Source organism: Zosterops lateralis (assembly GCF_965231275.1).
Source record: "Zosterops lateralis genome assembly, chromosome: 15".
NCBI classification, from domain to species: Eukaryota; Metazoa; Chordata; class Aves; order Passeriformes; family Zosteropidae; genus Zosterops; species Zosterops lateralis.
This window is the reverse complement of record NC_139775.1, coordinates 3,280,707-3,304,211: the sequence shown is the minus strand read 5'-3', so window position 1 is coordinate 3,304,211 and position 23,505 is coordinate 3,280,707. Positions and strand designations below refer to the sequence as shown.

General features: G+C 40.1%; 1 protein-coding gene across 1 annotated transcript in view; it reads right to left on the bottom strand.

Annotated features, from left to right (window-relative positions):
* The window catches only part of MAD1L1 (mitotic arrest deficient 1 like 1), a 346,571-nt gene that overhangs the window by 314,180 nt on the left and 8,886 nt on the right, over nucleotides 1-23,505 (bottom strand). The window contains exons 8-9 of the mRNA XM_083872211.1: nucleotides 23,282-23,396; nucleotides 22,691-22,752 (exon numbers count right to left, since the gene is read on the bottom strand). Coding sequence (XP_083728337.1) covers nucleotides 22,691-22,752; nucleotides 23,282-23,396 — 177 coding nt within the window. The remainder of the gene's footprint in view (nucleotides 1-22,690; nucleotides 22,753-23,281; nucleotides 23,397-23,505) is intronic.

Here is a 23,505-nt window from a genome sequence, read left to right as displayed (position 1 = left end):
ACACAACTGACATTTCCCAGCATTTGGAGGAACACTCTGTTCTTAGTTAAGGATCTATTACCATTTCAGTATAAACTGTGACAGTTACACACTGAGAATTAGCTGTCGAAGTAACATTAAACCAAGACTCTCTAAGTAGAGGAAAATGTTAAAGAAAAAGATTTTTAATTTATAATTTATCAGAATGTCAACTTCTTATTGCTTCTATAAAATGTTTCAAAATGCACAGCAAAGGAAGAGTTTTGATTGTAGCTAGAGAGCAGACATTAAATTTTAAGTATGGAAGTGCAAGACAGAAGTAAAACCAAAGAGAAAAACAGGCACTTCATCAACTATGTTTGGAGGACTGAGTCCTTCACTGCTTTTTGTTTAATTACATTTGATTTAAACTACCAAACTAATACCACATTTATAACACTAAATACTCAGAATTACTTATTTTTGGAAGTCTGCTCAATTAACATTTCTCTTTACAGATTTAGCTCAGTATGACTATACAATGACAGGTTTGGTCACCTCAGCTAATCATATTACATTGGATTGGAACATTACCAAATTTTGGCACAGTATTTTCAGTTTTACACTTTAACATAATTAACTGACAAAGACCAGAGACCAATGTTCTTATTAAAGTATTTGTCAAGAAAATAAGGCACAGAAAGGGAGTTAACATCTGCTTAATTCTCTTCTATGAAAAACAATTTCCAGGTGGTTTTTGTGGGTTTAGTGGTTTGGTTTGTTGGTTTTTTGTTGTTTTTTTTTTTTTTTTTTTTTTTTTTTAAGGTAATCTCCCAGAAGTATAAAATATTTGTTTTGTTCCTTATCTTTTTTTTGTATTATGTACAAGAAAATGTAATAAGATTCTGAAATTCTCCTCTCCACAAGAAGAACCTTTTCTACTTTTATAAAAATAATTTAATCTTCTTTCTAGGCAGGAAAACAACAGCATCTGAAGAACAAACAGAACAATAACATGACAACAAGAGAAGATTTCTGAAAGGCAGTTTAGTTGTTTTAAATATTTCTGTATGATTAGAAAGGCCATGGAATGTCTGTAACAGTATTTTCCTGTATGTTTGAAGTGAGTCTCAAACATTCTCTTTGTCTATTTGATCTCCTCAACTGCTTTAACTCCTCTATCTCTGGTTTACAGGACTCCTGTCTATCTCTGAAGATTCACCAAGTCCAAAAGCAGCTCAGCTCCTGGAAGGACTCACCCTGCAAGAAAGTTCAGCAAATAATCACAAAAGCCCATACAGGCTTCTAGGCTACAGCACAGAGCCCTTAAGTTTAATTTGGTTGTATTAACTCCATGCTTGTTACAAGAAAGCTACAAATTGTTTAATACTCCTTTCTCCTCAATATGTGCATCACCTCCTTGGGAGGACTCCTCAGCTCCCCGATGTCACTGTTAGGGACACGAAAGAACCATGCACTCACTGGTCAGGCTGAAGTGAGCAAAGAAGGGCAGTTCATTATGATTTAGGGTTTAAATAAGATTTGGAATTTGGTCAAGGATTGGTAGATGAGAGGAACACCTCTCTGACCCCAATGGTCGATTCAGAAGTCCATCACAGAGAAATATGAAAACAATCTACTTTGTTTTGAGAAACTCCAGAAGAAATATGTAAACAATTATCAGAAGGCTAAAGAATCAGGGCAACACCTCTTCACCAGACTAGAGGAAAATATTGCCACTAAAATCTGGTGTCCAGAGCTGGAAGTTCTGAGAGTTAACTTTCACAACAGCACTTCTGCAGCAAAGTCCCTTCAAGCTCCAGTCCAGGTAGTTACCCCTGTCCATATCTCCATGCCTACATCATCCTCCCTTCCTATTCCTGACTACATTAACTAATTCACATGGAATTTCCTACACACATTAGTCACAGAAACAAATCCTCAATGTTTCCAGGCAATTAGGACACATTTAGTGCTTTGCAGCACTTCGATTAAAATGTTTTGAAAAGCAGTCACAAACCTTTACTCACTCAAATGAAGGTGTTAAGAGCTGTCAAACCCACAAAACTAAGATATACCTGAGACTCTTTCTCCAACAAAGTGGCTGCTTAATATTTTATGTAGAAAGTAAATGGAGGAAATCTGAAGTGCAAGTGAAAGCAATAAGCAATCTCAGCCTCCGAGGTTCCTCTCATTTAGAGAACTCTTATTTGTGTACAGATAGAATCAACAAATCCAATTGCTCTTTACCAAAGCAAATGTCCCCATTAACCACTTGAAGCAGAAGAACAACTTATTTGTAAGAAAACATTTAAAGTGTTTATAAGTGTCTTGACAATTCTAAAGACAATTGATACATCTCCTTTGAAGCAACTGCAAAATTAGCAATTAATCCAATCAAGCCATAATTTGATGAGGGGAAAAAAAAAGGAAGAAAACTATATTAGATTCCAGTTAATAACTTCTTTGGATTTTAACGAAGAAAGATTTTTTCCCTCCCAAAGTTATGGCATTATAACAATGCATTGCTCAAGTTTCATTTCTACTTTAAAGATATAGGTAAGGGCTCAACAAGATAATTTTACTTTGGAAAAAAAATTAACCATTGGCCAGACATTTCAACAGTCCAAACTTCTTTTCCATCCCTACCACTGCTCTAAGAGCAAGCACAGAACAATCCACAGAAACGTGGTGAGTAACACACACATTGCAGTGGAATGGAACCTCACCAGAAAGGCTTTCAGAGACCTCAAGCAGAGGGAATGGACACACAGCAGTACCCAGACTGCTGGTCTGGAAGATAAAAATACTCAGCTTTGGGATTTGCCACTGCATTGCTCAATAACATTACAAAATTCAAAGCTTTTAGTGGTCATGGTGAAACAAAAATTTCACAGAGTCATCAAGAGACCTTTATAAAATGAAGCCACTTATAAGGCAGCAATAAGGCATTTAAAATACACCTCAAGACACAGGGAGTGTATCTGCAAAGCTATGCAAATTCTTTGTCCTATGTTTTTCCTGTACAAGAAAATAAAGAGTTCTTAAGGTCTTAAACCCAATAGATTAGACAATGAAGAGAAAGAAAAAAATCACACAAACTTCTAAAGCACCTTTCAGGTATTCACCAGCAGTAGCACAGAAGTAGTGAAGTTGGAAATGATCAAAAGGGATTTTAAAAATGGCTGTTACTGCTCTTATGCTAACAGAGATATCAGCACAATCTTCACTATTAGAGAAGCAAATGTATTTTCTCAATTCACAATTTAATGAATGTAATTATATATTAATGACTATGTTGAAAGGAAATTATTGTAGAACACAATTTTGTACCTACTGCCCTTAAGACTTCAAGCACAAAAAGTAAACACACTTAATAATGTAATGTTTCATTTTACTGCAGCAGCAGCAAAGGACATTTTAAGTATTTTTCCTAATCACAAACTTAATTTGAGAAAAAAGCAAAAAGCTAAAGGGAAAAATAATGCCATCAAATGAATAAAAACTCCTTTTAGGGAGTCATAAGTAGGGTTGTTTTTCCTATAGTTTCTATTTGTCACTGGAGTTGGAACAATCATTTTGGCAATCTGAGGCTGGGCTGAGAGGACGGTGTGAACAGGGGAGCCAAGAGGAAGGTGGGGCAAATCAAACTAATCTAAAGAACAGAATGACAGCAGAATACCAATTACCAACCCCTGTGGGTTAGAATCCTTAGACTTTCAAGGCATTTGGATAGTTGCAAACAGCAATATACAAAAAATATCTGAAAAACAGACTGAAATACAAAGATATGTTCATTGGAAACAAACTCCAAACAGACAGATGTTGTATCTTTCAGAGATATCATTGAACAGTGGCCATTAGAAACCCTGAAAACCATTCCAGGCCAATTACCAGCATTATACAAAACTGGGAATGAAACCTGACAGCTAAAAAATCAAGGCAATAAATGAAACTTCCAGAAGATTAGGCAGAAGCTTCTCTTTCTAAATTCCATGTCAATGAATAAAAGCTCATTCATTGCTCCTCACCAAGCTGAGGGCTGGCAGGGAGGGCTAGTTACAACAGAAGGACCTGAAATAAAAATATTTAACTCCTTAGCTTTCAAATCAGGCAAGAATATCTATGCAAATAAACAGACAATTTTACCAAACCTCTGCTGGTTCCATTCTGCAAGGTCACTCTCAAGACATTTGAGGAGCCTAGAAATAGACATCATCAGCTTCTTCTCAAGGAAAGAGGAGTGGGACACAGGGACAAGGCACAGAAATCCTTCAAAACCTAAAACCAAATATAATTTGCATGTATCCAACGTGCCCTTCTGGCGTAACTTCTATCCCCATGGAAATTACCAACACAGAGCCATCATTTTTCCAGATAGCCAGGGCTCCTGTCTGACAGAAGACTCCTGCTGCAGCCAAGGCTGGCTACTGACAATTTATGTACATTTGACTATTTTACAGATTGCACTGAATTGATGGCCTTGTTCTCTTGACACCTGTCTTGAGATAATCCTTGCAGAATATTAATTTACCTAAGTCCTTGTATTGTTTTCAACATCTTTATTGATCCCGTTGTTTACCCAGACTCTTATCAGCTGAAAATATTAGCCAGCAGTAACACAAAACCTCTAACCTTGAGCAAAAGGAAATAATAACAATAATGGCTGGAGACAGGTCCTTGGGAGAGTCTAAACCATATTTTCAGTTGCTTTTATATAAAGTGATTTGACATCTCATATATTATTCTTATTTACTTCTGATTACAATCACATACCTATTCAATCTCATGGCAGGAATGGCCACTTTAAACTGCAACTTTAAGCTACAGTAAAAGTTATTTTAACTGGTTTTTAATATCAATACCATAACAGTCACAGGTAAATTTATGGCAACAATTTTAGAAAGAATGAAAAGCATACTGCTTGTATGTTCAGCTGGAATTCTGATAGAAAATTGAGGTTAAGCCTGTTGCTTTGATTAATTAAAAACTACCCAAATTCAGTAGTAGATTATGTCTCACCTCTGCCAGAAGCAGAACATAAAACATCCAAGCTTCAGCAAATGTGAGAGGTTAAAAGCCTTACTGAAGTACAGAAAACACAGCTGATAAATTATTATATTTATCATGAAAATCAATAGCAGAACAACAAAATTAGGCAATGCCTAAGGAAAACATTTGTGCTGTCAGCAGTTAGAGGGCATTTGTATTAAGATGACAAAAAGGCATCAGCTGCCACTAAAGATCTGCTTGTGATAGTTACACCAAGTGCATGAAACATCTGAGGTAGGACTAGATATCCCTGGAAACCAGACCAAAGCAAAGCCTGAATTTTAGAAAGTGAGGCACAAAGACTAAGCAATATCATTAGGGACACCAAAAAATCCCTAGTTCAATGTAGAAAAATGAAACTCCACACTGATTTAAAAGATGATTAAAGCTATCAGTCATAAGCACTGTCTCCTAAATCTTTTGTTTCCTAACTGGTAGAAGTCGAATATCAGTATGCAACTCCATTTCTGCGAGCCAGACTAATCAGTTAATCCTAAAACATGAGTTTAAATCCCAGCTTTTTGCTCAGCCTAGCCTCATGTTTAGCTACCACATTCCCACCGAGTTCATTTCCCATTCAGAGCCTGTTGCTCAGTCCCTGGTTTTAACAAATCCGGGAGAACGTGAGCTCAGTGTGCAGAGCCCCCACCTTTGGCTCAGGCCTCCCCACTGAAGGAAGCACATTCCCCACTCAGCTGTCCACGGGCTTCATCCAGGAAAACGAATTACACACGTCCCCAGACACATGTAAATAAACCAAAGAAATTTCAGATTTACAGCGCTGTCTTCAAACCCTCTCCCCCAGCTCAGGGAGGATTAAAAAGGACTTCAAAGAAGCCTGAGTTCCAATTAAAACACTGTGACCACCCCGGGGACACAAAAATATTCCTCTGATTAGTGAGATGCGCTCTTTGAACTGTTTAGCTAAAAAAAGCTTTCAGAACTTTAAACAAATGCAGTAATTCTCTCTCATACTTTTTTTTTCTTTTGAAAGTTTCTGAAAATTTAATATTCAAAGTGAAGGACAAATAACATTTAAAATAGAAAGTTTTATGGAAGCCCATTAGCACATCAGCTCTAGGCATCACTAACATGAGACACACCAAGACCTGAGTGCTGCAGTCCCAGAACAAAGCAGACAACACAAGTTGCCAGAACAGAAGAAGCCAGAGTGTCACTGTTGCTGCAGAGGTGATGGCACCCCTTTGTTCTGAAACCTCAACCTCACCAGCCCTCAGAACCACTCTCCCTGAAGGGCACAGCACATCAATCCCACCTCGTTTTGAAATTCTGCTTTATTTCCTTAACATCCAAAACTCCCAAGCCACACATCCAAGTTCTTTGACACATGGTGATAATACAGCAGTTACCCTCAGACTTGGCAATTAGCACAGATTTAAATAAAAAGCTCTCCCTATGCTTGCTGCAAAGAAAATCAAAAGAAAGAAACCAACACTCTCCATCCCCTCAGACTCATTCCCAAAACCAGAGCTGAATTACATAGTCCAAAAGTTTTAACATCAAGAACAATGAATGCTAAGAACAAACGCTGGGAAAATAACTGAGGCTTGGAGCATGCCAAAGCAGTTGGAGCTAAGTGGGCATAATAAACCTGCCTGTGAAAGCCAAACCCCAATCACCCTCATCCATAAGGAATGAATAATTCATGGCAGAAGGAGACAGAAGCAGACTTTAGGACTTGTTCACAGAAAGTGGAATTGCTCAAGTGTAATTGAATTACAGATGTAAACAGTGCATTTCAACAATTACTCTTCTTTAGCCAGCTTGCTCTCAAAAACCCTCACTCAGCTCAGGTACCTGCATCCAGCACAGGGTTCAGAGCAGCCAAAAGCAATTGTGGCTTCCCTGTGTCTGCCACAGCTCCTGGGACTGGGATTTGGACAAGGACTGCACTGGTGTCACAAGCACTTGGACATCAGCTTGGCTTGCTGCTATCATGGAGCTTTGAACACTTTCAGTGCCTGAAGCTGCTGGGGGAGGTACTAATAAGATTAGATGATAAACACTGACAAAGTTTGAAATGTGTCCACAGAAGAGAAAGCTCCTCTTCTGTCTGCTAAAAGAAACAAACACCATTTTCACACCCTTCCTTTTATTCACATTTACCTTCAAGATCTTGCTTCATCTTGCTGTATGATACAGGACTACCCACAAACCAGTTATTTTTCCTGTTTTAGCAAATGGATGCTACAGAACCAACCAGGCAAGAATAAAATAATTAAACAGCCTTCCCAAAGTCTACAAAACATCCACCCTCCTGGAGATCTCCTCTTGGCTTCTCTGGGTTCTTCAGCTTCCACATTCTGCTCACAGCTGGTGTGACTGCAGCTTTGTACAACAGCTCCACAACTGAGGAAAAGGTCTATCAGATATTCCCAACTCCTTGGATTTCACTGGGACTTGATTGGGAAGACACTGCAAGGGAGTCCTATTTATACAGTAAATATTATGTACATGAGATGCTAAACCTGTCTCTGGACAACAGTTTCAGACAGCACAAATGAAAGCTGCAGCCATTAAACCACAAAATAATTTTAAGTCGTGGGTGCAGAGCTCCCTCAGTCAGCTGCTTTCCTCCAAAGCTTGTCTGAATTCTCAAGTCTTCCTGTTACATCACCAAGAAAATTTTTAATTTAATTCAACCATCCTGGTTTATAACCTGAGCACATGCCAGCTAAAAAATATTCTCAGATCTCAGCTCAACTCTTCTTCCTCTGCTGAGCCACAGTTTCTCTCACAGAACTCCCCACTTCAGAAGCACCCTGAAGAAATAGTGCCAGAAATCCACATTTCTTTCAGGACTTGATACCACCACTACGTTTAGCACTAAACCTATGCTAAGACAAGATTAAAATGAAAGCACAAGGCATATGGAAAAAAAGTCCCCCTGTACTTGAAAGCAACTTTGCAAATGCAAATGCTTACAGAACACTTGGCCACATGCTGAGCATTTACTCTTTGCAGAGTCATGTATCAAGACCAGGATTTCTGAACTGCCAAAACACCTTTTTTCCACCACATTTACTATACTTTCTAACAAGAGAAAAAAATCTGCGCACAGCCCATGACAGAGAGAAGACACTGTTAAATATTCTGTAACTAATGCCTAAACAGGCAAAGAGCTTTTTGTAAGTCTAGGTTAAGAGGATGACTGGCTGACAAATAAAAAAGTCACACCTTTCATGTAAGGAGATGAACTCTTCAATCAGTGCAAGAAACACACAGAAAGGTTCAACAAGTAAGGAGCCTCCACATGAAAGCAACACCTCCCTGCACAGGCACCTGCTGCCCTCTGCACCAGGTCAGACAAGCAGACATGTCCTTCACTGGCACATCTTTTCCACGAGAGAACTGGAAAAATCCTGAAGGGATGGGCACAATTACTGTACTGAGAGATTCAAATATATCCTGTAAAGAAATTTTTTCCTGCAAACCCAGGGAACTACATAAACAATCCCAATTTCCATGTGCACATTCACCAGAGTCTGTCAAACTATTCAATTTTTCAGCAGGCTTAAAACGAAAGGCTCCAGTATAAAGCTCCTCAGAAAGGAGGAACGAGAGATGCCTATTGATTAGGTGTCAGGGCTACCTCAGGAAAGAGAGAAAGAACATAATAGTGGAAACAAAAGTTGCCCACTACATCCTCCCTTCAGAAAGCACAAAGGCTTTAAATACATGAAACCAGCTCGACTGTGTAGTTACCCTCTGAAAGGCCGTCAATTACCTAAATTGGGCTGTGTGGCAGGGAGGAACAAAAATGAGATGGGGTCAAAACAGCTCTGGAATTAATTGCGAGGGGAGAGGGTTTATTTCAAAAGAGGGGGAGTTTTCATTCTCGACTGCCTTCCTTCTCCCTCACTCTCCAGCAATCGCCATGGCCCAAAGAGACAGCAGAGGAAGATTTCATTAATAAATTTATTTCAACTTTCTTTTCAATGGTGCTAAGAATGTATGCAAATCCATTCATAATTAGGTTTAAAAATTCCATTTCATGGGATAATCAGACTTCAAAAAACTCAATTTTAGTTTTAATCAGATTTTAACAAGGATATTAAGTCCATTTCGTTCAGAAGAGGGAGAAACGGTGAATTTAACACAAAATGTATTCAAGCTTAGCCCTGGGAGATAATTAAATAAAATTAATTTGGCAAGGGTTGTCTGTAAATGGAAACGCTCCAGACAGCAGAGCAGGTTCCTGAAGGAAACAAAAGCAGTTCATTACTGTACAAACAGATACAAAGCTTATTGTTCAGACAGAAGAGAATTGCAGTTCCTCCACAACAGCAGGACAACCTGAGCCCTTGAGCTGCCTCTGACAAATGCAGCAGCATGTGGAGGAGGAGAAGGTGGTTATTTCCTTCTTGTTTCAGCCAAGTTCCCGCTCCCCTGGCACAGCAAGGAGGGAAAATGCAGGGGACAGCATATACAAACCTAACAATTCCAAATTACTAAGCACAGAAAATTATAAGAAACAACCGAGTGAGAGACAGCTCCTTTAAACTATTAAAACCCACGTACAAACTTGAGGCTGTCAGCAAGATTCTTGCCAGATATGGTTCCATCAAATTCCATGCAATGATTTAGTCACACCATAGAACTGAATCCCAACTTATACCAAAAGCATCCCCTTCTCCCTGACAAAAGCCACGGACTGACACAGATGCTAAAACTTTGGTAACTGTCCTTCTGATGCTTGAATTCTGAAGGGCCAAATATTCATTTTGTAGCCCTTACAACCTTAAACACAAAAATATAATTCTTTTAACATTTTGTATCAGATGTCTCTGACAATTATTAGCATCTCATGGGTACCAGAGTATGAAAGTCAATTCTGGTAAACACTCAATTGTGCTGTAGATTCACACATCCTGGTTTAGGTTTTCATGGTGTATATTGGTTAAGGGTTTACCTAAACTTTCCTCCAGTACTGGGTACTTTTAAGGTTCAGCTGGACCCAATGTTGGGCCATCTTGTCCAGACCAGGCTTTCGTCATGAAAGGCTGAACCTCGAGGTCCTTTCCAACCTGGTATTCTACAAATCTGCTGACCTGGACACACCACCAATGAAAAGAACAGAATACAAAAACCAGACAGATGTTTCTGGAAAAGAAAAAGCTATTTTAACTATCTAACTCTAATCAAATGACATTGAGAAAGAGCATGTTTATCTTTAGCAGCTGTCACAAGCCATCCAGGCAGGAGCATGTGCATTTCCAAGACCTGTGTCTACTCAATTAGAAAAAAAAATAATTCAGAGCAATTTTTTTCACTCTTCCTCTCCACCAGCCTTGCAAATATATTACTTATTATAAAGTGCCAATTGCATTTCCCCTTGCCAGGTACTTGCAGACAGGTGAGCCAAAAGGTGTTGTGTGACCTTGACAAGTGGGCCAGCTCTCCAGAAGGCAGGTGACGCCTTTGCCAAAGTCACACTGGAAACCATCAAGCCTAAATGAAAGGCTTGTCACAAAATAGGCTTGATGCCATCAACCTTGGCTGCTGCATTTGCAGAAAACCACCTGAAGCCACAAAAGCCTTATCTCTGGGATTACAAAGAGCACTGAGTCAAATGTCATTTGCAAACACAGTAGCAAAAGTGAGTGAGTACAAAAAACTCATAACTAGGTTAAAGCATCATCCTCTAATGGAGCCAAGAGCAGAGCTGTGAAGTATTCCCAAAAGCTGTCCCAGTTCACTGGATGAACAGCTGACTTCTCTAACTGAAGATGCAGACACTGAACATATTTTCAGTCAAAGCCTCATTTCTGCCCTCCTTAGAAAAGTTAGCAGGATTTCAAGCCACCACTGAAGAGCTTGATGTGTATCACAGCAAGAGGATGACTGTTTCATTAAAACAGAAAATAAATCAACTTGGTCAGCAGGGAATAACTCAAATAAATCCAGAATTTCATATTTCTTCCTACTCAAAAGATTTATCTTCCCTTTTACTACACTGCTCATATCAGAGTATCTCTGGAAGACAGTTTAAACAAGTAATAAGAATTCAAAAGCAATTACAACAAGAACAACTTGTGCCAGAAAATGGTTCTTGCAATAGCTGCCCATTACTCCCTGCAGAGACACAGAAATTGTTAACTCTGCTGACAAGAGAGTTGAGAATAATGCAGAGAAAGGGAGTGAGTAAGGATCGAGTCCAAGGGGTACTAAAAAAGCAGAGAAGAGATGCTCAAAATCTGAATGAATACATTTCTAGAAAAGCCAAAACTCTGCCTGTGTTGGAAGGTTAGGCTCTCTGACAGATCTGCTCCTGCTTACAGCAAGGGGCAACAGAAGTTGAGAGCAGCTTCACTGCTGCAGAGGTTTCTACCACACTGTTCAAAATAGATCATGATCTTGCAAGAGCATCATTCTGGAGGAGGTGACTTCATTAGAAAGAAACATTTTGCTGCAAGGTGACGACCAAAATATGTGCAGAACATCAAGCTGATAAAATAAGCTTTGCCAATGAACTCCTAGAACTGTACATCAGTGGAAGGGAGGGAGACAAGGTCCCAGGCACCTCCACCTCTTACCTGCCTTGGCTAAGAGGGAGAGTTGGCATCTTTTATCTCCTTTCTGCTGAGCAGGCCTGGCCCCATTCCCTACAAGCTGCTCTAACCCCACTGAGAACTGCATTTGAAAGCAGAGCCCTGAGCTCTTATTTCAGGTATGCAGGTCAGCACTTTGAAAACAACCCCCAGACACTGATTCTGAGTGTTCACTAAACACAGGGACACACTCAGCCCCCAACACCTCCCATCTTTGCTTCTACAATGGGAATCTTTCCAATTATTCCAGCCCCAGTGCTCTTGCCAGCCCAGTGCAGTGTTTGCTCTCATTCAGGCAGCTCACTTCAGGCTGTGGGTTTTGTAGGTTAAGACAAAAAACACTTTTCATTTTGTCTCAAACAGAAAAAAGCATTATTTATAGAAAAGGCACGAACAATTTAGGAAGCTCACTTCTAATACCTGACAATTTTGTTGAATATTGTTTCAAATAAGAAACATTACAGGTGAAAGCAAAACATTTTTCTATTTACTCTATGCACATAATACATAATGGCTCCAGACTGCAAGAGTCTTTACTTTTTAAAAGGGATGGAGGGCACCAACTAAAAACCTTATTTAAAATTCATACTGATGAAAGTTAACAAACTTTTGTTCTAAAAAAAAATCTGCTTCAGGTCTTGCATGTTTCTCTGGATTTTTCTATCTAGCCAAGACAACATTGACACTGACCAGAAATGGATGAGTAAATAATCCAATCCACCATGCTAATTTCCATGCTATGAGTTATTTTAAAATAACAAACAACACTTACATAATCACAGCTAGTTCAAGAGAACCTTGAGGCACTTATCACATTAATCTTTTAACTCACTAACATTTCAAGTTCACCGTGCCCTTTAAGAAATGTTTGAAAATATTGTGCTGTGCTTTTGCTACATGAATTTTTCTCTCTCCAAGCAATGCTTGGACAAAAGTATGTTTGCAAGAATATTCCCATTAATAAAGCAGCTGGTGAGGAAAGACAATATAAAATATAACCCAGGTAAAGATAAGCTTTCATCAAAAATATTCACTGGGAAAGCAGTCCCAAGGGAGGACAGATTGGAGCTTCAGGACAAAGCTTACATAATATCTTCACAGGGCATGTAAGCAAGTTTGTCAGAGCAGGTGCACTTTAACAATGCTAAAAAACTGAAGTACTGTAATGCTCATTCATTTCCAATTTCCTCCTGCCCCACGCTGGTGTTGCTATGCTGCCTGTTAGGTACAACTAAAACTGAAAATTAGACCTCTCCTGGCCCATCCAGCCCAGAACTCCTCACTGCACTGATGACAAACTAAAGGCAGATGATTAAAGCAGCCCCTTCCCAGCCACCCTCAGAAGCAGGAATCCCTGCTCTAGGCACTGATGAGGTTAGGCACTACCCAGGAGTGAGTCATTCTCAAAACACCATCAAGCTAACCTGCACCAAACACACTCAGAAAAGCTTCTCCGATGATACAAATCATATTTTGGTCTTATCAGCACTGACAGATAAGCTCTTCTTAATAGTTCAGTGCATTTTTCAGCAAACTGCTTATTTCTCAACATGATCAAAGGTCAGCTGCTCTCACACTTCATGTCCCTGTCCACAGGTTTTGTTCTGCATGGGCAGAAAAATGGACATGATCTGGTTTTATTCACTAACTCCCACTCTCTCTTCCTCACCTCCAGTTTTCAGAACCCTGGTATTAAATAAAGCCTGCAATTTCAAACTAAAATGTACTGTCCCCTCTTCCTATTCCTCAGTACATCTCCTTGTTTACAGATTGGCACATACAAATTCAAATTAAAGTGGGATTAAAAAGAACTTTCCAGTTTAGATCCTGTCTAGTCCTTCACTACCATGAACTCATCTCTTCCATAACCCCGTGGAGCAGTAATTTGGACACCTTTGACACCACTGGAAGCTGCATTCAGAACTTTGGTCTTTCTAAAAGTAACAACTTCCTTGTCACTGCATTCATGGCAGGGTTACAGCAATTTGATTTAAATGCCATTGCAAGTCTTAAGGATAACTGGCTCCTTTTCTCACCAGCACGGATCCCCCTTCCTTCTATCCATGAATTTCCTGGCAGGAATTACATCTCCCACCAGACTCTGCCAGAGGCTGTTCCATTCCACACTCAGTGGGCTCCCAGGCTCCTTCCAGCAGCCACTTTCTGCATCCCACACTATCTTCCTCCACACTGGGGGACCAGAACTCTGAGGAGATCTCCCAGGCCAGTCGAACACTTTCACCTCCATGGCAGTTTTTCTGGGGGTGCATCCCCTGTGTGAGAATGAACAGTCATTGTAACAATCACAGAGCCCTTCTGGTCCTTTCCACTGCATGTGCTACATTTTCCAAAAGAAGTTTGCATTCAGCTCCCAATTCCATGGAGCATTGTGCTTTGTTTCATTGAATTTTGTCCCATTTCTGCACTCTAATCCTCAGGGTCATTCAGTTCCGCATATCCAGCTTTTGTGTATTTATGAATCCTCTGAACTTGGCATCATTAGCCAAGTTTTATCAGCACACACCAAATTTTTGCACCAAAACCATTAATAGAAATACTAAATAAAGCAGATCCTAAGGCTAATCTTTGAGGAATTCTACTTATCCTTGCATTTTCCTTTCAATATCGAATCTATCCCTGCTTAAACAATTCTTATACATCCTACAATTCTTCTATTAATTTCCATCTTCTCCCCCATGGTTTATGCCTTCCCAAGCAGTTCTTGTTCCAGTGAAGTTTAAAGAAATAAGATTTATTGTGATTTATTTGGTAAGATAATCGATTCTCTAGACAAAGAAAGCTGCTACATCAGTCAGGCACAATCCATCTTGGTATTCCTTGATCCAATAAAGAAGGGAGATTCCTTGCCCCTGTAGCTAAAGGCCATGCCCAGGAGTGCAGGGGAGCAGCAGGTAAGAGTTTGAATCCTTACTGAAGCATTTTGTTTTGCTTCTGCTCAAAAAAGGCCTCTGCATTTAGAGAGGAGTTTTGAAAAAGACATTGCTATGCTAAAACAAAACCATCCAATATGAATGCATGGGATGTGCATTTTTGTTTAAAAGTTTCCCTGCAAAAGCAAAACTTTGGGGTAAGTGGAGGATAATGCACTGCACATCTGAGGGAGAGGGGAGGCAGAGCACGTCGACAGCCCCAGCTTAAAATTTAGAGCTGAAATACTGAAAGATGCTAAAATGGAAATGGAAAGGTAAAATTAAAACTGAGCTGGAGATTATAGTGGTTATTGGGTTTTTGGAAACGATCAAATGATAGGCTGAATAAAAATCAAGCACAAGCATTTGAGCTGTCTGACAGGAGCAAACCATCCCCTTGCTGATTAGTCTCTGCTATTTAAATGATAATTTCACTTTAAGGCAAACAGGGCTGCGTAATGCAATGAAAGTGGCTCTTTATAAGTGTCTGTATTTTTGAAAGCTTCTCCTTCACAGTAGAGTGAGCAGCAGAGTTCAAGCCATTTACACATAACATGGGTCACTACATGCTGCAAGGAGTCAAGCAACTTCTACCCAACTGTTTTCCAACAGTGTCAAACAATACTGGCAAGAAATACAGCAGCAGCTCAAAATGAAGTGTCTGACTGCTGAGCCCCCCATGGCAAATGAAACACCTGCTATGGAGCAGACAACACCAGCACACAGTTCTTGTACTCAAACTACTGAAGTTCCTCAAATCCTCCTTCACCAAAGATGGACAGTGAGCTAAGCTATTGCTTAGCAGCTTCTTCTGTCTCCAGAATGCCAGATCTGCGATCCTGGGAAGACACTCTCTTGAACTGTTCCCAGAGCTTTGAAATGCAAAGCAAGGACAGATATATTTTTGATCTGAGCTTGCTTACTTCTCACTCTGATTATCTGATTATACATTACAGTCTTGCTCTGCCTCAATGTCAGGTGCTCATCTGTTTTATTTTATATTCTTCCTATCTCTCCTTTAGCCTCCAGAGTTATTACTGTGATATATTCAAATGGAAATAAAAGCTTTAATGGCAAAGGAGAAAGAACACTAATATTTTTGAACATCAGAGATAAGTACAGCATTCTTTGGAGAAAATTAGTATCAGATAGGAAAGTCTGGCAGGAAGTTTTGCCCAGAATTTCAGTGCAAAAACTGTAAAATACAGACTTACAACACTTAAAGGTATCTATGAAATATGGTTGCTTTATTAAAACTAAGTGGATAAACCCCAAGAGAATGAGAGAAAACTAAACCCTGTTAAAGCACAGGTTTGACATTGCACTTCCAAGCATTACATTTAAATGCATTACTCCCAACACCTAAACATGGACTGAAATCTCCCACAACTGCATCTGACTGCTCTGAAGCCTCAAGCTTCAGAATTTGAGATTACAAAGGAGCATTTTCTCCCCATGAGGCACAATAAGTGTTCTGTCATGGAAAGCTAAAACCTAAGGCAGCATGGAAAGTGAAGAATAATGTACATTTTAAAACAAGAGAACAGAATAATGATGAACAAAAGAGCTTAGAGCAATACTCCAGCATATACTGCATGTCACATTCAACAGGTGGCAGCTTCCTCCAAGACTTCTCTATGGAAAAACTGGTGCCTTCAGCATATGCATAATTAGTGTAAGACAACCACAAACAGTTTTCTCCTTAAACTTTTGCCTTGCTCTAAAACCAAAGATGCCCTTTGGAACTGTTCAGGCACTTCCCCCTCCAGAAGCTGTTAAACCCTGCTGAGGCAGTGCTTCCATCTTTCACACATGCCAAGTCCTACAAATACTGAGCACATAACTTTTATTTCTATATAAACACAATGATTACCCTCATCATCCCTTCCAACCCTGGCTGCTCACTGCCACATCCCCTGCCCTGCTTGGAACAGCACAACTGTTTATGCACCAACACAGGAGACCTGATGAGGGAACAGATCAGGAATGGGATTGCTGTTTCCCATTCTAGATTGCTTTTTTTGCTCTGCAGGGACACCTCTTTCAGCTGCAGAATTCACAGAACCAGAAGGTACCAGGTAGGAACAGAATATTTTAAGACAGACACAGGAGTCAGAAGCCCCAGGTGAGACAGGAATGGCAGAGCTGCTCTAAACTGGCACTATCTCATCCTGGCAGAACAATGCAAGGGAAATTCACTCAGTATCAATCCCTGTGCAGAAGCCAGGAAAAAGTCCTATTCTGAGGGATTTGGGGGAGCATTAGCAACCTGCATACATTGGCCCCCTTCAGAGAGTGAATTCTTTAGCATTTCCCCAACCTTCATCTTCACTAGAAGGCAAAAAATTAGCAGTAAAATGCAGTACTGTGCCTGTACAGGACAACAGCAGACAATCCATCCATGAGGTAAGCTGAGACCTCATAACTATAGAAGTTTCTCTAACAAGCACAGTGGTTTTTGGTTGCTGTTTTGGTTTTTGGTGCTTGTTTGTGGTGGTTTTTAATTACTTGTTCCCCCTACGCAGCATTTATCTCCCTACTGGTGCCCTGGGAATCCCCACTGTGAGGAGACAGTTTGTTTTACACTGGGAATCTTGTAAACAGCACTCATGCAAATTTCAGTCTGTTCACAGATCATAAATTACAACTATTTATGAAAAAATGAAGACATAGAACATGAAGATTCAATATCCTCATACTGTGCTAATCCAAATTTTCTCCTCCAATTAGGGACAAAGCTCTAAAGCTGGGGGACACCAGTGGCCAACCCAGACAAACCAAACTCCTCACCTTCCAACAAAGAAATCAGCACTGTAGTTCAGGGCAGTAGTGCAGTTACAGAGGGCAGCCAGCACCAAATGCTTTTAATTAGACTGATTTCTTGCTTGGTGACAAAAGACCACAGAGCTGCAATAGACTATCCCATAAAATATTTGTTCCACCATGGAATGATCATGCCAGAATTATGGCATTACTGGAACCAGCAACAATAACCCTCAGTCTTGTCTTGATTGGTTGCAGTTAATTAAGTATCCAGAGTAACGTGAGTAATTCAAATTATTTCAACATGCACTACTTTGTATATCTGTCAACAGAATTTTTTTTTTAAACCAGTAACCACTTACTCATAACGGACATTCAGAGAAAGACAAATTACTAACTTGTGAGAAAGGAAAAGATTATGAGCTTCATTCACTACTGCAAAGATATTCAATGCCTTGGATGGAAGAGAGTAGCTAAGCATAGTTAATCAAGATTCAAAAAGGAAAGTAGAGAACTCAAATATTCTCCTTTTTCTTCTATTCACTGAAAAAAAAGAGCACTAATCCACCACTAAATGCAGAATCAAGAAATCCGATTCCCCTTTTCCTCCCTCTCCCTTCCCCCAGCTCCAAAAGCAGAATGTGCATAGAAGGACTTCCCGTACTGAGTGTAGCACCTGGGTAATTATGAATTACAACTGTGCAAACCACTGTACTAAATAGAGATGCTTGCCACTTAATTAAACCCTTTCTTAGAGAGGAAATGCATACACATTCACACTATCTCCTCTTCTTAATTGGTCTCAGACACTGCAGGAAGTTAGTCCCCAAGATTTGTCAGCCCGCCAGCACACAGATGTTTCAGAAAGAAAACCAGGTCAGCATTCCCAGGTTTACTTCTTTGGCTCGAGGCGACAGGTCAGCAGATCAGTGTCTGCTGTCTGCAGCTCCACCAAGGGAAAATGGTCCCTCAGCCCTGGCCCAAATTCCTGCCCAACGTGCCCTTCCCTCAGCAGGCCTGGCCTGGCCAGAGAGCTCCCCAGCCAGCCAGAGCAGCTCCAGGAGATCTCCCTGCTGCAGCCACCTGCATTCCCCCTGAAGGGCTCTGTGGGCACTCCCCAAACCCAGACCAGTGAACCCCAAGTCTCTCTGGGCCAGCCTCACACCATCAGCACAGACCTACCTCACACCAGAACCACAGTGGGACACAACTCACAACACCCACGACCAGAGTCTCTGAGCTCCACACAAGAGTCCAAGCACAATTCTCTCTGACACATCAGCCTCATCTCTAATCTCCACACTGTATTCCATGGCCCTTCAGAAAAAGACAGCTGAGATCCCCGCTGTGGAAAAAACTGAAAAGTTGAATGAACAAAATCTTTCGTTTCTTCCCCATGCACAAACACCAAGCCTGAGCTGGCAGCACCATTGGCAACAGAAAACAGTGCTCCAAAAAGGAAAGACTGACTTAAATAGACCATGATCAATATATTTGATCACCAATAGAAAACAATTCTGCTGTGTACACAAAGATCTTTGAGCCTAGCAGGTGAACCTGTAAAAACTTTATACTCATTGCTTCCATTAAAAAAAAAACACCAAACAAAATAAGAAACAAATAAAAACAAGGCCTATATCACACATTACTATTTATTACCTCAAAAAAGAAAAAAAGCTTGGACTAAAACTCCTCTGAAGCTGTTGTTTGTGGCCCACCTGGCAGCCTTCATCCACTTGTATAACTCTTCAGCCAAACTCCAACCTTTCAAAACTTGGAATTTTCTGCCACTTATGGAATAACACAAAGACAAATTTAGCATTAAACCTTGTCAGCTGCTATGAATGGCTAACAATACCTTCAGTATCTGAGTTACTGCCTCACCTTTAACAAATACCTGATGCACATCTTTTTGCATCACTCAGTACTCCAGGGTTTATCTATTTACAGGCAGCAAATCACTTGCCTAATTCATTAGAGGACAAAAACAACATCAACCAAACACAGACAAACAGCAGCAAAACAGGCTTATTTAGATTAATGGCTCACACTACAAGCACCCTCATTTTTTATTTGGGCATCTTCTACATGCTGCAGAAGGGAAAGGCAGAACAACGACAGCACTGCTCTGAGAATGCAATTCTAAGCCTCGGGGTGGGGAGAACAGAACCAGGCTGTGAAGAACCCCTATCAAACAAGACAAAATTAAGAATACTTGGTGTAAACACGAAGTTTACAAAGTCAGTTAGAAAAACACTATTTCACATTCCATTAGAGAAATTTGCATAAATCATTTTCACACCAAGATACAGCCCGGAGTACTGGGCAAGGAGACAGTGACTGCGTGCAGGCAGCATTGAATAGAGTTTAAAAGTTCTGCAGGCAGCAGTGACGAGATTTCCTGAGAGTGGCTGCCCCTTGCCGAGGCTGATGGATCCACTCCGGGCTGAACCCCGGGCGGGAGCGATCCCCTTCCTTCCCCGCCAGGAGAGCGGGCGCCATCTCGTGGCAGTTCTGGGCTTTGTCACCCAAAACTTCCCCCAAGTATTCATTCTTCTGTTAAAATAGATTAATTCTTTAATGGCAGTAGAGGAACTGCCTGGAAAACATCTCTAAGCTAAAAGTCCAGTGCTGAAAAAGCAATCGAGTGTGTCACAAATAACATGGTTTGTCAGTGAAGATGGTCAACAACTCAATGACTCAAATACTGGATTTTGAAGAAATAGAAACTACATCAGCACATCCTGGAGAGACAGTACAAGAAGCTTGTTTTCTCAACACAACCCTTTCCTAATAACAGTTCTAAAAAAGCTGTGTATAAATATCCTATAGGACAATGCACGCCAAAATAAATAAGACTTCTCACAGAGCAAGAATTTAACATTTTGTGGATTTTCCCCTTTACAGCTGAAACCAATTCTACAGCAGAAATATCAAGTCAGAGCAACACATGACAAATGTGTGAAAACCCCTGGAAGCATAACAGTAATACACACAAAAAACATACCTAGATCCACAGTAAAAACCAGAGTCAACTATACTGCAAGATAGGCAGTAAGAAGCTCAAGAAATCCAAAGGACATATAATGGAACATAAGAAAGATGACATAGATTTGGTGAGGTTCCATTCTGCTGCGCAATGTGTGTGTTACTTACCACGTTCCTGTATATAACACATATGATGAGTCCTATTTTATTATCTAGGTCCTGTACAGCACAGGAATATTTTGCTATAGAGCTACAACTGTCTTTGTTTCCACTGTTTATGAAGAGAGAAAAGCCCAGGAGCTTACAACTGCAATCCAGAACAAGCAAACATAAGATTAGCCAGAGTCAACTGTTAATGAACTTGTTTTCCCCCCACAAGGTGAAGCATTATAAACACTCTTCCATTGTCAGCAAAAAGAGACCAGTACTAAAAACAGTTGGATTACCACCACACTCCTGAAAGCTGCACCTCCTTCCCAAGTATTATTACATAAAATTACACTGCAAGGGTTGATCATAAGCCAATCTGACAAAAAGCCTGCTGGGAGCAGGCAATCAGTGAACAGAAACCACTGAGAGCAGACACTGAACAAGCCCTGTGGAAGTGCTGGAGGAAATGAAAAATCATCCTCTCCTAAAACGCCACACGCTGAATGCACTTCCTTTACATCCTCTGTACCAATAAAGAACCTGATAAGAAAAGATGAGAAATCCTAATTTATTCCCTTTTCCCTTTCTTATCTAGTTATTAGCAAACAGAATATTGCTCTGGCTCTTTGGGACAGTTTCTTTTCTACTATGTTTCTTTTCTACTATGAGACGGGCAATTAACTCTTCTGAAACTTTCACCAACAGCATTCTGTAGGATCCAACCAGGACAATGATCTCTTACCATCTCCATCATCCTCACCAAAAATTAATGTAATTCATGCTGTAAGAAGTCAGAGCAAGAAAAAAAAAAAGAAAAATAACAATAAGAGAGGGAGGGGGAAATCATCCAGTCCCACTTGCTCCAATTGCATGAAAAGATGATCTTTCTCAAGAGCAATTCCCCTTTCTGTAGAAGGTGCCATTAATAGCACTAAACAATATGGCCCAATCACAAAACCAGCACTTCAAAGTGAATATTCTGATTTTAAATGAAGGAGTTATTAGACTTCAACAGGCAGAATCACTTGGTTCCATTTCTCTCCCACTGTGAAATTACCTCGTTAAACCTTTAACAGCTTGAGGTAAGTAAAAAGCTTTTACTCCAAAAGGTTTTGTGAAAAGGATTCCTATGATTTCTGTCCATACCTTACCATAGGAGACTTAGCATAATTCCATCTCCATCTAAATGTATGGATCCTCAGCAGATGCAGGAGAGAACCTCAAGCATGCAATCTACCAGCAGCCTCTGGAAAAGGTTCATTATTCTCATTAAACAGAAAACACTGAGAAAATTAAGGGAGGTTTCCCAAGTTGGAACACAAGTGTCTTTTACATGAAGCAGTGATGTGTCCAAACCATAAGTGCACTTCCAAACAATCTCAGCATGTCCAGACACAGCTCTGTGGCTGGGTATGTGGAATGAATGGAATGGAGAAACAACTGGCAAGATGAGGTTCTGCTGTTCATGTTTCAGCTTTGACCCAGTGTGAAAGGTCACCAGTGCTCACATCAATTATTTACAATGAAGCATCTCCTTTTTCTTGTGTAATAACATTGTAAATATTTAGAGAAAATAAAATGGTGTTGAAACATGGCACACAAAAGATTCATATAGACACAGAACACGTTCTGCAGCAGAAGAAAATGATCAGAAATTTCACTATTTCCAGCTCCTTTTATACCACATACACAGGGACCTTAAAAAATCTGATTCACTGCTCCAGATGTCAGGAGGAGCTGTTGAGTACCAGCACACAGACCAGCTGGTGTTACAAAACTGGGGAGTGGGTTTGACAAAATAACTAAAATAACAACATTTCAGCTGCTTTAGGGAAAAAAGTCACAACGTGATCTAGCAGCTAATTTTGATATCCAGATTTCATATGAAATATGATTACAACAGTTTGCCACAAGTAGCACACATTCTCTTATCTGGACATCTAAAATTCCCAGAAATTCACTTATCAAGCAAGTGGAATCTCTAACTAAACAAAAATGCAACTATACAGAAAAAGTTTCAAGAATTCAAAACTGATCCCCAGCCTCAAAGACATTACTCAAGGTGACTGGGTGAAGAACACTTCTTGGTTCCCAAAGTTACTTTAAAAAAATGTGTATCTTATTTTCTTCTCATATATAATAAAATGTACTAGAAGAGTTTCCACATGAAGAAGGGACAGAAATGACAACATGACCAACACACTTAAGAGATCAGTCAGAAGATTAAGAGGAAAGGGCTTTAAAGTCTTACTTCCCTCCAGAGCTGTGAGCACATACCTGATATTTAAGCCAGTGCTCTGATCCAGTTTCTCCCAGCTTTGTAATTTTCCCAGAAGTTTCTAAAGTAAAGATTAAAACAGAGTTAGACATAGACACATGTTCTAACAGCTCACTTTCCAGTTTTCTCATAATCCTCCATGCAAAGTCAGTGTCATTCTTTCTCCTCCTGTGGATTTGCTGATCTTATCCAGCACTTTTGGTTTGTCATTCTGCAGCCCTGGCTATCAAGATTCTTACCACACACCTGTTCAATACCACCATGTCTGGACAGAGCTTGATGCCAGAAAAAGCCTTTCCAGCAAAAGAAAGGTAAAAGAGAAACATCAAGGCTAAAACAGACACTATGATGAGATTATTCTTTGCACAAAATCTCCAGCTGAACAGCAGCTATCTTTTTGCCTTTTACACCTTCCTTGCCACAACTCCCCTCACACTGACTTTCCAGTTTGGGACTGTCTGGTTCAAGTCCTTTAATTAAAGGAGGCATCCTATCTTAAGTAACACAATACAGGAAGAGCCTAAAAGTCAGGACAGGCAATAAAGGAAACTCCTGATCTGCTCATCCACCAGATGTTCTCAGCTCCTCACCTCATTTTCCAATTCCACAGTCACTAGCTGTGCTTGGACTTTCTCATAGCGTTCCAGTTTTCTTTGGAGACCTTCCACTTCCTCTTTAAGCAAACCATTGTTTTCTTTCATTTCCCTGTGGTGAAGAGAGAGACAATCACTACAGATTACTACAGCTTCATGCAATTCAACTCCCCTTCACAAACTTTCAGATAAACAGGAATCCCAAGGGAATCATGACATTC